General features: G+C 43.3%; 1 protein-coding gene across 2 annotated transcripts; it reads right to left on the reverse strand.

Moving 5' to 3' along the window:
• Positions 1-1220: 1220 nt before the first annotated feature.
• dpf2 (double PHD fingers 2) lies at positions 1221-16550 on the reverse strand. Of its 2 annotated transcripts, XM_076274732.1 has the most exons (12): positions 16499-16550; positions 13827-13987; positions 13102-13209; positions 12517-12698; positions 11587-11679; positions 10979-11060; positions 9633-9674; positions 5218-5355; positions 4694-4825; positions 4349-4461; positions 3792-3873; positions 1221-3443 (listed from the first exon to the last, which is right to left on the reverse strand). In XM_076274732.1, exons 1-12 carry the CDS (start codon positions 16528-16530, stop codon positions 3361-3363), a joined length of 1248 nt encoding a protein of 415 aa, XP_076130847.1. In that variant the 5' UTR covers positions 16531-16550; the 3' UTR covers positions 1221-3360. The 2 variants fall into 2 exon arrangements, with proteins under 2 accessions (XP_076130847.1, XP_076130848.1); XM_076274733.1 differs by lacking the exon at positions 9633-9674.
• Positions 16551-16786: the final 236 nt, after the last annotated feature.

The raw sequence follows: 16786 nt of genomic DNA on the forward strand, positions 1-16786 counted from the left end.
AAAATGTACCATAAAAACAAAACATTCCATAAAGAAACCCAAACACACCCTAAAAATGTTTAACACCAACCTAGTAAATAGATGGGGAAAAAAGCTCAAATAAACAATCAGATGTATATCCATGGCCACTGCTTCTAAAAACAAATACAAATAAGAAACAAAACCAATGCATACATGTTTTTAATGCTTTAATATGGTTAGTTGGCTATTGATATAACATGACAGTTAAGCTAAATTATATTACACAATGCACCAATACCTCAGTTACCCCTGCAGTGACTATACCTTAAAATGCAAATGTGGATTGTACTTGTGGTTATGAATCTACATAACTAATCCAGGACCTTTGCTGATGACACACATCCGGCCACTATCTACCATATATGTCCCATCAAAGGTTCAGAGTTGTGCACACTCTGGGCGACTGCAGTGGAGCTGGAGGACTCTGCACACTGATGGATGTTCACACTCTCTGTGCTGCTCTAGTACTGTAGTAATGTTATTGTCTTTCTTTATTACTGTATTTAAAACCTGGCCAAGAAATCCAGACAACTGTGTGGATAGTGGTTAGAGAGATTCTGAGAGATAAATAAATGTAAGAAAAAAAATCAACTTGGATAATGTTCTTTCTAAACTGTAAATGTACCAGACCAAATACATTTTTATAAAAAATATGCTGAGTAACTAGTTTAAGGATGCGTGTTTGATCTCCCATTAAATATTATTTAACTTAAAATAACTACAGGCTTTTGCTGTTGACATTATGGTTTGATCTGTGATCAAATCAGTTTCCCCCTCCAAAATCACCTCAATTTTAAAATGACAATTTATTCAATCCAGAGTGAGTAATTTCATCCAAAAGACAAGAAAGCCTCGAGGGCGGACCAGAAAGGGATTAGAATGGGGCTCTAAGCCAATCTACTCTTTCTCCAGCCTCGTGATCCAGTTCAATGCTACACAGCTACACATAAAGTCAAGTCTGCCATAGGTTGGACACCAAGGCTGTGATGGCCCTCTACTGGCGAAGCTGCGTAAACAGACCACTCACAAACCAAACTATGGACGGGACAGAGGTTCTCCTAATGGACATCCTGGCCAGATAACTGCTAATGTTCTATCAAAAGGTGCACCACCATGGTGAGAGGAATGATCTTACTGCAAGAGTGGATGATAATGATTGAGCGCTTTGAAAGTATTCATTCTTTTCACTATTCATTCAGTTCAAAGTTTAACTCTATTCATTCTGTTTATTTAGCAGTGTTAAAGACAAGTCTCAAAGTCCACAATTCTGAGCGGTTATCATATGTGTCGATACATAAATAGCCAAATCCTCTTCAGCTCATACCCCTCTTATAATTGAACTCGCACTAACCTTTACACCGACATGTCAGTGAAAATTCCTGCTAATTAAGTCACAGCACATCTAGGCAAGTGCTCAGAGCCCTTTCCCCCACCCAACCCAAGACATCTACCTTTCAAAACAGGTTGACCTAACTTACACATTAAACTGCGCACCAGATCATAACATATTATCAGATATTCAGTCACATTCTCCTAGACAGCTTGCAAAAATTAAACAGTCAGATAGCAATTTGGGGCAAGTAACTGTTTTCAAATTGAGACGCGTTCAACGTTACTGCTATAGTCACACATCATCCTGCATTACAGGAGACAAGTTTTGGGCCAGTTTATGATCATTGCCTTTCCTTGTCACACTACAAAGGAAAGCCACAAGGTGGCATTTGGGAATCTACGCACGCACGCACGCGCACACACACACACACACACGCCAATTTACTTGTGATGCCTCCCTTTAGCTTTAGCCAGTTTACTCAGAGTCTCTGAAAGTATGTTGTCCAATTCAGTACTTTGTAGTTTATGAGGTAATAAAGGGGAAATTAAATTTACATTCACGGCAAACACGGCAGGCTTCTCAATATGACTCAATGGCAGCTGACCACTTCCTGATTGAATTTAACCTTAACAAGCCCATTCAGCGGCTCCCTTAGCGTGAAGGGAACATGGAGGGAATCTCTTCTCAGTGGCCGTCTACCTCACTACAGTCCACTTTGTCCATGCTTTCTCACTGTAAACGTTTGGACCTATGGGAGTGTCAGTGCTTCACTGAACTGGGTTCTTTCTGGTGTATAATGCTACTCTCCATACAGATAAACTCACACAGACATAGTTAGAATATTCAACCATTTCTACCATTTCAGATTGTTGTTTTTTTTTTTAAAATACATCAAAGCTTTTATATGCTATACAAATATATAAATATACAAATAAAAACATGTTAACCATTTGTCTTATTAAGGACAAGCATTGGCATGCTGATTGGTTTCAACTATTGACGTTTTCTATGTGCAAATGGCAGAAAGATTTCAAAGAGACGGGGCCAGAGATTCCACTCTGGAGGGCCTGAACCACACCATCAATATCAAGAACATCATCAACCTTCTAGCTGCAGAAAACAGAAAGAGGAGAAATAGCAGCCTAGGATTCGAAAAACAAAAACAAGCCATTTTTGGCCAATAACATTACACAGATCTTGAGGACACACAATGCACACCAGAGAATCCCTAGTATTCAGGAAAAAAAAAAAAAAAGTCATTTCAATCAGTTACTGATCAAGGCTTCGAGAGTGAACAGAGTAGATCAGACTCCCAAAACCAGTTCAAACTCATGATATCAGTCCACATCACAACCGGTCCTCCAGAGGTGGAACCTCAGGAACCCCAAAGCGGTTTAAAGCGGTTTCTGACTCCTGCGTGGGTTCTGGCTTTTTGGCGAATGAGTGCTACAGTTTTGTGTCTACTTGTCTTCGCTGATGCAGTGAAACAAGGTTCCAGGTTGGTGTACCCGCTAGAACCCTATGGGCTCCTGACGCAGGTAACACCCCCACCTGTGGTTGTTAGAGGATAATGCAAGCAGAATATATCCTAGGGAGTAATATAGTGCAGTCAGGTATTTGAGTTACTGAGTATTCAATCAACAAGTCTTTGTGTATGTCTGATATTGCTAAAGGCTAATAGTTGAAAACAAAAAGCGGTGGGTAGTTTGAACTTTGAACTGTGTAACAGTCATACTGAGATCAAACCTGCCTGTGTAGAAAGAGGGAAAAGGAGAGAGGGAGGAAGGGGAAACTCTCTCTCTCTTTCTCCATATATCACTTCCTCCCTCTCTTTCCCTCTTTCGTTCTGTCTGTGGGTCTTGGGGTGAAGTACACTTCCCTTTTCACCCCCCTCTCATCTGAACAGCTCCCTGCCAAGTTTCTCTCCCAATCAGGCCAAGGAGGGCTTTGTTATTGGAAGTGAGGGGGAACCAAAACACTTGGGTTGCTGTTGCAGGGGGGAGCCATCACGATGGCGGAGCATTCTGGTTCTGGTATATGGAGGCTTTTTCTTTCAACAGGTCCAGACACAAGTGACAGCTCCAGCTCCCTGTCGTAGAGAAGAGATCAAATGTTGAGAAAACGACAGCTTCAGATTCACATTCAGGGATACAATGCTCATTGTAAACATAGACATGTTTACATGTTCTGTCAAGAAATCCATAATGAATTATGGATGCAGGACACATTGGGAAATTAAAATCACTAGCAAACAGCAATTTAGACTACAGACTAACCATTTACCATTTGACAGCAATTTCAAGAATATTTAAATAGGTTTAAAATGTCAATGTATATTTCTAGATGCATTATGCACACAAAGAAATATGGTAATTGTCAACCACTTCACTTTAAACTGGCTATAATATACACTAGTCAGAATGTTTGAGTGCCTGACCTTCTGGAGGTTCTGACATGGGCGGGGTGAGACAATACATGTGGTAGCCTCTGTCACAGTCATCACAGAACAGCAGCTGGTCCTGATGACAGAATGTCACAAACACTAAATTACCCACAACACACCTGGACTGCACAAAATGGAAAAGTAATAACAGTAACACACACACACACACACACACACACACACACACACACACACACACACACACACACACACACACACACACACACACACACACACACACACACACACACACACACACACACACACACACACACACACACACACACACACACACACACACACACACACACACACAGACACACAGACACACACACCCGTGCTTAACAAGGGAATGAATTAGCCCTCTTTAACTTGTAAGGGAAAAGATGGGATGGGAAAGCTACGGAAGCCCTGGGGGACCAAGCTTAAGATCACAATAATTTTTAATAAGTCCTTTGGATTCAATCTGGATCATTGTGGTTTGCAGTTCTTTGTAAAGTTCTGCACTTTCATTTGCCAAGAACACGAGAGAGAAAGTGAAAGTAACTTGCATCATTTTCTGATGTGCCGCAGATATTGCAGCACTTGCACTCAATGCACTGCCAGCGATACGTCTTCACTGCCGCCATCATTACAGGCGTGAACTGCAGACACGAGGGATGACCTGCAGAAAGAGAGAGAGGGCGCAAAAGACAGAGAGATGAGGAAAGGGGGAGTTGGGGTCATGTCACAAACTGTAAAGCAAACCGTTTGAATAAAGTGTTAAGGGTACTTTGGGGTTAAGAGTGGCAAGCTCAACAGAAACAGAAAAGAAAGAGAAAGATAAAAGAAGAATTTATATTAAAAAAAAAAAAAACATTATAGACAAATAACCAAACACCACCATGTGTACTGACCCGAGCGTCCACAGTCAGAGCAGGAGACCAGCTCCTCTGACTGGCCTGTTTTCTGGTTCATGTTGGAGTCGCCCAGGCAGAAGTCACAGTAGTTGTTGGGCAGGGCCAGACCGTCAGGCCCCTTCTTAGGTGCTGAAGGACAAAGCACATCCACTAATATAGCAGCTGGACAACTGGTCCCCCACAACTTTCAATCCTCCAAAGATTTTAACAGGTCAAGATCTATCACACTCAAAATTAGATTAGAATTAGAAAATTAATTACAACATTAGACACAAAGATAATCTTCTTTGAATGCATTCAAATAAGTAGCATTATACTGATGAAACAAATCATTGACCATTAAAGGATTTTTATTCCATCTGACAAACAAACTCTATATATTCTTAAGCATTTGATTCTCTATAAACTATATATATACTATATATAATATACTATATTATAGTGTATATAGTGTAACTAAAGCATAAAGATTTTGTTGGGCATGTTTGGTGCAGCTAGCTTCATTCTGATTGGGCCCTCACCCTTGGGCTCCTCTGGTTGGGGCGGGGTTGCTGTGCGAAGGTCGGCCTCTTCCTCCTTCTCCCCCTCCTCGTCCGCCAGATGAGAGTGGGCGTAGTGGTAGCTCAGACCTGGCCGGTTCTTATAGCGCTTCCCACAGACTGCAGACCCAGACAAATGGGCACATTTCAACAAACACACAAACTAGCGCATGTGCACACAGGCATGCAAGGACACATGCATACACACACACACTGGTGAGTACCCACGCAGGCACACACACTGGTGAGTATTCACACACACTGGTGAGTATTAATTTCTCTCTCTCTCTCTCTACATGGAAAACATTCATCCACAGACTTCTCATCTTTAAACAGTAGATTTTCCTTCTTAAACATAGAAAACAAGACTTGTGGCAAAAGAAGTAAAATCATTATTAAACAATATTTGGTATTCGTTTTTTTTTTTTTCATTTACAGTTAATTGTACCTAAGATTTAACAACCACTCCAATGTCATACGCCCTTTGGGAAGTCCGACTATGTGGACACAGCTATCCACTGGCTTTGGCTAAACACAACAAGGAGCTTCATCAATAGAGGAGAGGATCCCCCACTTGTAACCCAAACATCACGAATCAACAAACAAGCCTTATGAAAAACTACTGGCAAGGGCAAGGTCACGCACAAACAAATTCTGCTTCACTGTTTGAGAGGAAAGGCCTTCCACTGATTAATTAATGCAAACTTCACGAAAGGCAACACCTCCACAGACAAGAGAACAATCACCTGGCAAACTCACGGCTCCCAACAGGACAGCTAACCTTGCATGTCTTCCTTTACAAAAAGCACAGAGGCAGGGCAAACATCCACACTGACCTGCCCTGCCAAAACCTCAATCTCTGATCTGCCACAATGAATGTGGTTCACATTTTACAGCTGTGCCACAAAAGGGCTTCAGGCAAGACGGGCAAAACATAAAACAGACAAATTACGGACGGAGGCTGAGGCCAAATTGAACTTCTATTGCTGGTGCCTGTATGGAGCCAAGGTCCAAGGTCACTATTCTAACTACTAGAACCCTAGAACTACTAGAACACTAGGACAGCACAATCAACAGGTCTTTTGAGCCCACAGGAAACTTGGTTAATCGGGCCGAGACAAGCTACACTGCAAGCTCGTAGCATAAATCTTAAATCCATTCCATCTCATTCTCTGGAGTTTATTACATTATTAATATGTTTATTACAAACATTAATAAATGGGTGGTTCCCCAATATTTTAATGAAACCTTTCAGTAAATTCAAAAGGAGTTGTGAATGAGTTTCAATTGACCATAAAACTTTCAGCGCTGCAATTCATTAATACACTTATGCAATTGAATGCTTCATTTCATGCAATTACATGAACATCAACGCGTTTGGTCTGTGGTCTGATCTATAAAAAGTTTATATTCAATCAACACAGATAACAACGTGGTGATGAAATCCATGAAACACTGCAAGGATAATTGCGTCAGCCTGTTGCCCCGAATGAGATCGCTTTACAAGTGTTTTGTTCCAGTGGTTTGTACTCGTAAACATTTCAAACGTTATAGTGAACTGCTGCAACTCTGCTTTCAGCAGGTCTCTGCAGTTTTAGAGTAGGCCAACACAAACGGGGCTCATTCTGATTATTCAGCACAACCAGCTAAACTCACACCACATACAGTATAAAACCAGTCAGGGAAACACATTCTTTCTCTGTGTGTTCAGCAAGTTTGGCCCTTAAATAATTGCATGTGGACAAAAAATGTGAAAGCTTGATGGACGAGCAAAATGCATGGAAAAGTATGTTTAGTTTTTGCATGTTCTTTCACATTTTGTTTCAACTTGTGTTGTTTCTGTGCAAATCATTAGTGAGCCTAGATAGCCGTGGCCCATAGAGGCCACTAGAGGGTGCACTATCAAACCAAACATCAGCTGCTATCCTGGGGGGTCTTTCAAAGATGATGCAACTGTACGGTTTCCTAAAAGAGGAGAGTTCAAAAGATGTGGGTTAGTGGCGAGGCAGTTAGAGCAACTACGACAGGGACACAGTGGCTGCAGTCTTCTGCGGTCATGACCGCTTCAGGCAAAGATGGAGGTCAGTCACAAGATGGCAGGGATGGATGCAGCACATGACAACAGACTCGTTCTGTGTTCCCTTACTACACTTCTTCTAAACCTCCTCCCTCTAGCTGTCTTTGTAATTTCCACCAAATGGCATGGGTTAGACGCAAACAAAGCTATTTCAATGTACATGTACTCTTCCCATTTAAAATGAGTTCCATTAGATTTGACCTATTCAGGAAGTGTTTTGATCACAGACATACCTTTTCTAATAAAAAGCCACAGCTCGATAACGGAGTTGTACGCAAACACCAACAGGCTGTCCTTCACCACTGTGCAGCATTCCAACATAATGCTTAAAATCGGCCCACATGAAAAGAGGGCCTCAGAGTGAATCTCTCAGCATAGCACAGCTTCTGACAAGTCCACGTTCCATCTCTTCACAGCCCCGCCCTTCACTTCCCTTCCTCCTTCATACTCTACATTCACTCAGTCACTCCCCCGTTACCTCCCAAAATCCCACCACTTGCACGCAAGGCAATACCAGATCTCTCCTCCACATCAGCCAGAAAATGGCACCCTGTCAAGCTTCTCCTTCACGTTCTGTGCTCGGGTGTTAGTGGTGAAAGCTAAAAGCTGCCAGACTGATTCAGCCTGTCCAGTCTCCTCATTTATCAGTGCTTCTGAAGGCACGGCAGATAAGGACGGACGTCTCTGTGAAGCAGGAGACTTGTGCGTGGCGGCTCTTGGGTTAGTCAAGGGGGGCCTTGCCAACAAGCTGCTCTTTCGTCCTTTTCCAAAGAAACACACACACACACACACACACACACACACACACACACACACACACACACACACACACACACACACACACACACACACACACACACACACACACACACACACACACACACACACACACACACACACACACACACACACACACACACACACACACACACACACACACACACACACACACACACACACACACACACACTGACTCTAACACCTTCACAGATCCAAAGAAAATACTGGCTTTCCAAATCTCCCTCATTCCCTCCCTCAAACCCCCCCCATAACACATTCACTCAGTGTAGCTTTGACCAGTTTGTAAGGCAGCTTGAAACAAAAGCAGAGGCACTATTTCACTCTAGGGAGAATGGAAGGAGGTGAAGAGGAGGTGAAGAGGAAAGGGAGACTATGATGGACATGGCACGGGACCATGAGCTTTGAGGGGATTTACTAAAGCAAAAACACAGGGCAGAGAAGAGGGAGGGAGAGTCATGTAGGCATGTTGAAAATAATGAAATATGAAATGGAGATAGACATTTCACATGACAAGAGGAAGAGAAAGTGCCATTCCAGAACTACATTTAATGGCTGTACCTTGTAAAATGTACTGACATAAATCATTATTTTAATAAAGAGGTCAAAATTGACCAAATTTAGGCATTTTCTGTTAAAAAAAAAGTCACACAATTTCATGCTTATATGAGTGTCAGTTGTGACAGGACTTTAGTTAGATTTCCAATCTTTGATGATGGCAACATAACGAGACCTTTAAACATCAGCACGACAGACTTGGTTTGGTGTTAGACTGACTGTGTAGAACAGGGTTATATTAAGGATACATTAGCACACCATACTGTTATTTTTCATTCCTCCTCTCAGTGAGCTGAGAAATCAGCAGCGCCACGAAGGCTCACTAAGGGGTGATTTAAACATGCCCCCAGGCCAGGACACCCAGCTCATGCTGCAACATGCTACAGCTCAAGCTTCCTACTGTCCTACTGACTGACTCCGCTATGTTAAGAGTTACATGTTTGGAGAACTGAGTTTGGGAGAATGCACAGACCAGAGTAAGGGCTGTTTGAATGGCCTTATAGATATTATAGACATTATGGTATTATGGGTAATTTAGAGAGCTCTCTTATGCATGTCTTATTATGAGTCAAGTCTTCAAATGTATTAGGGCTAGGTCTTAAAAAGTCATGCCCTGCAATACTGTACCAGAGAGCCTTGTAAAAAAATTAAGCTGGTCCAGCACTTGTGGTACTAAAATTCAATACCTACCAATATCTAGCGTCAATCTATCCATAAGCACAATATTTATATTAAAGAATATTAAAGGGGTGGGGGTGTTCTATGTCTATCAATCTCTGGGGTGATGAAGGGAATACTCTGTGCCCTCTATATGTAGGGCAGAGGGAAAAACAGACACACGCACACACACACACACACACACACACACGCAGTCAACATTCAAGAAAAAGAAAGAGACAAAACAAGCAGACTGATGAGCAGACACAAGGCGAGGAAAATAGAGAAAGGAGTGAGAGAAATATACCTCGTTCAGAAGGTTTTGAAATATGCTTTTGTTTGAAAGTGTCTGAAAGAGAGAACAGAACAAAAAAGAGAAAAAAAAAGGGAGAGAGAGCACAGACAGAAGGGACTCAGAGTCGTACAGCCACATACTCGTGAAAACCAGGAGACAGAGAGAGAAAGGAAAATAAAACCCTGTACACGATCATGACATGAACATAGAGACAACACAGTGAACAGCATACAGTGAAAACTGTTCATTCAGACAGCCTGTCGGACTAATATTAGCATCACATGAGGACAGTTTTGTGCTAGTCCAAAATGTAAACGGTGAAGCTATGAGATGAGAGACTAGTAGAGTTGCAGTAAGAAACTTTAAACAATGCTCTTTCTGACTGCTCGACTAGAGTGGTTTTACTCAGAGCAAATTTGTCACTGGCGGTGGACACTACAATAATATTCAGAATGAGTTGACCACTACAAAAATAAAAGGTGGGTTTACAGTTTATAGAATGACTACTGTTTTTTTGTTGCAGCGACAGTTTATAGTTTTCAAATTTTCCTGACAGTAACTGAATGACAATTATTGTCGTTTGCCATGTGGCATGTTAAAAAACATCCCTTTCTCCCCATCGCCAGCTATGAAAGTTGTGGTCATAGGAAATATAGTTTATAATTTACCAAGTACTCACTCCATAATCAGTGTGAGAATTGAATTATTCAGAATGTAATGCATACGTTTATACAACGTACAAATTAGAAGGTATTGGAAGAGTAATAATGAACTATGAAACACAATATTCATACCGTCAATCACAGCAAGCAAAAAACAGTTTGGAATCTACTTTGTCGCCGCTCTGTTTGTCACTGCGACAAGTCATTCTACCATCTGCGAATCCACCTCCAGATATAAACTAGCGTTGAAAAATGTGCTCAAACAGAGGCATCAGTTACTAATGTAAATTTATGTGGAATCAGATAGACAGATGGGGAAGAAAGTGAAACAGACATAGGACATGACAAGACAGACAGAAAAACATAATGATAGACAGAAAAAGATAATGTCAGACAGACAATTCTTTGGTTTAGCAGTTTTTGGTATAAAGCAATTATGGCAATAGAAAGAAAGACAGGAGAAAAAAAAGAGAGAAAGTGAGAGAGAGAAAGAGAGAAAAAGTGAGAGAGAGAGAGAGAGAGAGAGAGAGAGAGAGTGAGAATGAATGGGAGAAGGAGAGAGACAGAGATATGAAGGAGAGAGGTGGTGGCCCTGAACACCCCATGCTAACATGAGCTACCCCTTAGTGAAATCCCCACCCTCCAGGCCCACTAGGATGTGTGCGTATGCACGTGATCGGGTGTGCGTGTACTTACTATCGCAGGCATAGGGCTTGTCTCGGTCTTCAAGTGCAGCCGCCGCGTCCAACTTCTTCCGGGCGCTGCTGACCCCACGACCCTAGCAAGAAGAGCAGCATGTGCACATCACATCAGCCTTCATCTCAGCTCCAATAATAATAGCCCACATCCTCATCCTCCTCCTCCTCCTCCTCCTCCCAACCTTCACCAGTGTCCTCACTCTATGATCACTGTGTCCACACAGTTCACTTATGGTCCATTTCATGACCCATCACCTTCATGTTCATAATTATCACTCACAATCAGCCTCATCAACTAACATTTCTTCCTGCTCTAATCGCATTCTTCTACCCACACCTGCCATGTGACACATTCCAACAGCAACCACGAAGGCCCCTTTCTAAATAATGAGCAATCATTCCTGCAAGCTTGCTCGTCACTTACTGCCTGCCTAACTCCTGTCCTGACCCACTACATCTACAATGTCAATGGGATAGCAATTCGGGCCACACAGGCTCTTTCTTCCATTACCCATCAAGACTCAATCAAGCCAAAAACAAGCCAAAATGTGGAAACATGAGGCCTGTAGAATGGGGCCCAGCTGTAGTCCATCACTCCCGCCTCACCTTTCCTTTCCCTTTGCCACGTCTCTTGGGAGTATCCTCCTCATAGTCTTCATCATCCAGGTCGTCCAGGAAGTCATCAGGCTCCAGGATTCTCTGTGGAAGGACGAGCACAAACCCTCATTAATCTCCAGCTGCCGTTGCAACCATTCCTACGAGACGTGCCCTTGAGGCGCGGCGGTGATTTGTCCGGGCACAACTAATAGCATTCCTCTGTTTCTCTCTCTCTCTCTCTCTCTCTCTCCGTTGTCATTCTCTCATCACTCACTTATTTCCTCCGCACACCTCTGCCAATCTGGTGTTGGAGCACGCCTTCCCCCCACACCAGGCTTGGCAAGAGGGCTACAGCAGGAAGCCAGCTGGCCAACATGTGGCGTCAACACCACACTACCTGCCAGTGAGTGGGAATGATAATGGTACCAGTTAAGATGTCAAACATTAGAAATTGATTTAGAATGTGATTTGACAGATGGAGTCGGTAAAGGGATCCATCTCACCAGTTACAGTTGCGGAGGCTCATTTCAGCTGAGCATAATAAACCAGTAAGGATTTCTGATGCACACCAGAATGCATTTACGCTTCAGAGTAGTTTACTTTGTTTTGCAATTTACTATGCAGGTCACTGATCTATCCTTTTCAAAGGATTTCACAGAATATGAACATATACATATAGTCATATGTCATATGAACATACATATAGTCATATGTCATATGAACATACATATAGTCATGTTCTTTCTGGTCTCTGTTTGACTTCGGTTGTGGCAGAAGGAAGTGCTTGCAGACATCAAACACTCCTTCTAAAAATATCATGGCAGACCTAATGATGACCGGCCTTCCACAAATGCAGTGATGTGATCATGTGACCATGTGCAGTGATTTCACACTTCTTCAGATGCACCGCAATATAATATTTGCACATGTTTCCGGTACCTTCCGTACGCGTGTGGCAGGATTAAGGCTCCCGGTACTGTACTCTGACCCGCTAGGGTCGTCCTCTGGTGCCCGGAGCTCGAGTGCTGCGCGCTTGTCCAGGGGCTCGGCCTTCAGAAGCGCCTCCAGGCTGCTGCCGTCGGAGGATGTGAGGGCGTCTTTCTTCAGGCCCAGGTCCAGCTCTGTGAAAAACAGCACAAGGAAGGTTACACACACACACACACACACACACACACACACACACACACACACACACACACACACACACACACACACACACACACACACACACACACACACACACACACACACACACACACACACACACACACACACACACACACACACACACACACACACTTTGTTCTAGCTGGTGAGATCTACCAAGTGATCTACATGGACACTTTCCAAAAGCACAAAGGCCGAGCAGAGCCCATATTAAATAGCAACATTGAAATTACAGCCCTGTGACACCAGAATCTAGTGGAGTTCAGCCCAGGCCAATGCAGACTAGTACAGCCTGGCATGGCATGCATGGCACAGACTGGCACCAAACAGCCAAGGGCTGGCAGAAGAGTGGGTTACCTGACTTAAGGGTGGGGAAGGCCAGCCGGGGGTCTTCAGGTGGATGGGCTCTCCGCTTCTTCCTCCATCGCCGGGCAGGGTAAGTATACAACTGTCCTGGAGCCAGTCCTACAGACATATAGAGGAGACAAAAACAGAACCCCAAAGTTAAACTGATTTCAGTCCACCAACATAATCTATGTGGTCAGATAGCGTTGTACACAGAACTAACCAGAGATTTACAAATAATAAATATGTTATAGGCATCTTAAACTCTCTGGCCTGAGAGTCAGCGTTGGCAAGGGGAAACGATTGACCTACACCATGAGCCACAAAGGAGATTGTGTAACCTTAAACTAATCCAGGGCTTTAACTTGGTCAAAGGGGACAGGATCATGGCATCTTTAGTAATCATCAGTACTTGCTGGGTGGATTCTCCAGGAAATTAGAGGGGAAAATATACAAAATATACAAAGGCTGAGAGACCTTCAAGCTCTCTACAGAAACACCACACTAGGCACATAAAACAGTAGAAGGACAATGAACAAGGGCATTTGACGGTGTAAAAATATTGCCAACTAGTGACCTACTAGTGAGAAATGCACAACATTAAACCACATATTGGAATATTGGGCCCAATGCAGAACATTAACCCACATATTAGAATATTGGACATAATGCTCTATTCCACTTTCTCTCACAGACCTATTCTACTGGAAAGAAGAAATGTAGTGCACATGCATCACCTGGTCCTCTGTGTCTCTTCTCCATCCAGATGTAGCAGTTGCTCTGGGCGACTCCTGTCTGGGAGTCGAGGAAGGGCATCCGGACGCTGCGCTCCGCACACAGACGGGCGTTGTAGTTATGGCACTGTTCCATGGCATCTCTATAGTACTGCTCTCCCAGCCTGTGAGTGACCCACACACACACAAAGAACAGCACATTAATAGCCACACAAACAGAAGCAAATGATATGTTCATGCACAAGAACATGTCGCTGTGCACGCGCACACGCACACGCACACGCACACGCACACGCACACGCGCACACACACACACACACACACACACACACACACACACACACACACACACACACGCACACACACACACACACATACACACACACACACACACACAACCCATAAGCAGAGCAAAAGGACAGGAAAACCAAAGGTCTCACAGGCAGTATAGATGGCCCGACCCAGACTAACACACAAAAGTCTCTGCCCTCTGATTAGGAGAAGGCCAACTATATCAGCCTCCTCCAACACCCCAGAGCTGGTTACTGTTCTGGCTTAGCCTTGACTGTGAGGGGATGGGGATGGGTTGGGAGAAGGAGAGGGGGCTCCACCAATCTCCTCAAGTCTAAAATCAGCTTAAGATAATTAAACTTCAAAAGGCCTTTATGGTCAGCCAGGCTCCATCATCACAGGCTGCGTTTCAGCAGGGCTTAGACAACAGTGGGAGAGACTGAAAGAGAATGACAATGTAAGCAATGGCTATGAACAGCTGACACAGTGTGTGTGTGTGTATGTGTGTGTGTGTGTGTGTGTGTGTGTGTGTACAGGTGTACATGCAAAGGACATTACATTTGGACAGTTGACAGAATGTGTGCGTGTGCTCAACTGTGGATGACCAAGTCATTGTGTGTGAGGAAGAGAAAGATAGAGAGAAAGTGTGTGTGTGTGTGTGAGAGAGAGAGAGAGGAGAGTGTGTGGCTGCAGCAATAGGGAACCAGACTGTGTCATTGTGGCCCTGGCCAGAGGGAGGAATGCGTCAGCAGGTGCTCTTTTGTTGGCCTGGCAACAGCTAACTGCCTGGAAGGGAACAGGGTTGCTTGCAGCACCACTACCGCTGCCCCACTTCCTCGCTCCCACTCTCACTGCTCTTCTGAGAGGCCCCGTACTTATGTCAGCAGGAGGAACAAAAAGGCCCAGCCGAGCTAGCACACACAACTGGTGAGGGTTTGGGGCTAGCCCTGGTGATGGAAAACCACAGATGACTAAAGCTAAACCACTTCTGATGAAACGCATCTGACACTCAAAGTCTCTCTTGGTGGTATGAACCGAAAATACCCAATTGCTAGTAGACTTCTATCTCATTACTGTTAAAAATATAATATAAAATAGCTCACCATTTACCGAAAAAGAGTGTGATAAACTTGAGTTTTGTATTACATGGGACGGGATAATTACCGCCACGTATTGCTTATTCAATCAATACAGAAAATGCATTTTGCACAATATATTTCAGGAAGATAGGAGGACATACGGAAACTAAGCATCTTACTTCCTGTAATAATGCCACTACATTACAGATAATTTTCTCTCAGACCCAGACCCCTCAGCTGAACACTACAAGGGTAAAACTAACGTTGCAACTTTTTAATTCTGCCAACCATACAAATCTGTCAAACTCTTGTAGACTCTTCTTCACAAGACCTCGGTATTCTTTCAAAACGTCAAATTACGCAACTAGAACTACTAACATGGCGACGTAATCTGTTAGTTAGCTAACGTTAAGCGGCCAAAACACATTAACGTTGGGTATCCAAGCTGACATCGGAGACAGCATTTGACTACTCGGCGAGCTTAGGCAATACAGAGAACACACACCAAGCTAAATCTGATTCCCCAAACGTCACTAGCTGTGACACGTTGCTTATGACAGTGAGTTCTCAACCACGAGGATATTTTGATCACTGTTTAGATCAATTAGGTACCGATAGCTAAAGTTAACGTACATTAATCAGCTAAAGTTAACTTTAGCCTAAACATTATTTTAATTAAAAGTTGTATTTTGGGGTATTTAACTGGACCAATATGGCCGCGTATGGCAGAACCTTAACAATAATTAGCTTGGACAGTAACTAGTTTATCCCCAGGCAATGTGCACAATTTTCTGCAAGGTAAAAATAATGATCGAGACAGTCAACTGGAGTGCTAATGTCACTTGATCTGTGACACCACCTGCGATATTAACAACTCTAGGAACTGCAGCTGAACGCCTGACAGCAATGACCGAGCCAACCACAACCCCTTCGTTTCATGGTCGATGGTTGTTCTCGACAATGTAGTTAGCGTTACCAAGTCAAATAAAAGGTAATAACTACTTTCTATTAAGGTCATTCATTTGCGGAAGTTTATGCTCAGTTCAATGACAAAAAAACATGACATAGCTGTCAGGCTGGGTCGTAACGAGTCGGTGATTGAAGTCAAGTAGCTAACTAGCTAGCTAACGATGGGGAAGGTAGAACGCGAGTGCATCTGGCGACTGTTGTAAATGTTGGCTATTGAACAAACTCGTTTTACATAACGAGTAAACACATATGTCTGCCTTTCCTTTCTAATGTACCATTGTTAAAATAGAACAAAACATTCTGATTTGACATGGGTACCAAACGAAAAACACTTACAGTTTGACAACATTCTCCACGACCGCCGCCATCCTGGTTCGCCTACGCTTCACAGTTGGCAACTCAGTGCATGCGCACTTAGAAGAATCAGCTCAAAAAGGTCATGATAAAGGAAAAGGTGGGACCTGTCAGGGACAGGGTCAGGGACAGGGACAGGGACAGGGTCAGGGTCAGGGATGACATTCTTGCTTTGGATAAAGAAAAAAATAAAGTCCACGCCAGTGTAAACACATTAAATAATTAGTCATGTAAACATCTAATTTGAGACAATTTAATAACAATCTACAA

Source organism: Alosa pseudoharengus, unplaced genomic scaffold, assembly GCF_046254945.1.
Source record: "Alosa pseudoharengus isolate Yale_2024_CS ecotype anadromous, Long Island Sound unplaced genomic scaffold, YU_APseudo_1.1 YU_APseudo_1.1_scf_8, whole genome shotgun sequence".
Lineage (NCBI taxonomy): Eukaryota > Metazoa > Chordata > Actinopteri > Clupeiformes > Clupeidae > Alosa > Alosa pseudoharengus.

Coding starts and splice junctions, on each gene's coding strand:
- dpf2 (XM_076274732.1), bottom strand. CDS start 16,530: ATGGCGGCGGTCGTGGAGAATGTTGTCAAACT. Junction 4,462..4,693: donor CTCTGACTGTGGACGCTCGG/GTCAGTACACAT, acceptor CTCTTTCTGCAG/GTCATCCCTCGTGTCTGCAG. Junction 3,874..4,348: donor GCGGCACATCAGAAAATGAT/GCAAGTTACTTT, acceptor TTCTGTCATCAG/GACCAGCTGCTGTTCTGTGA.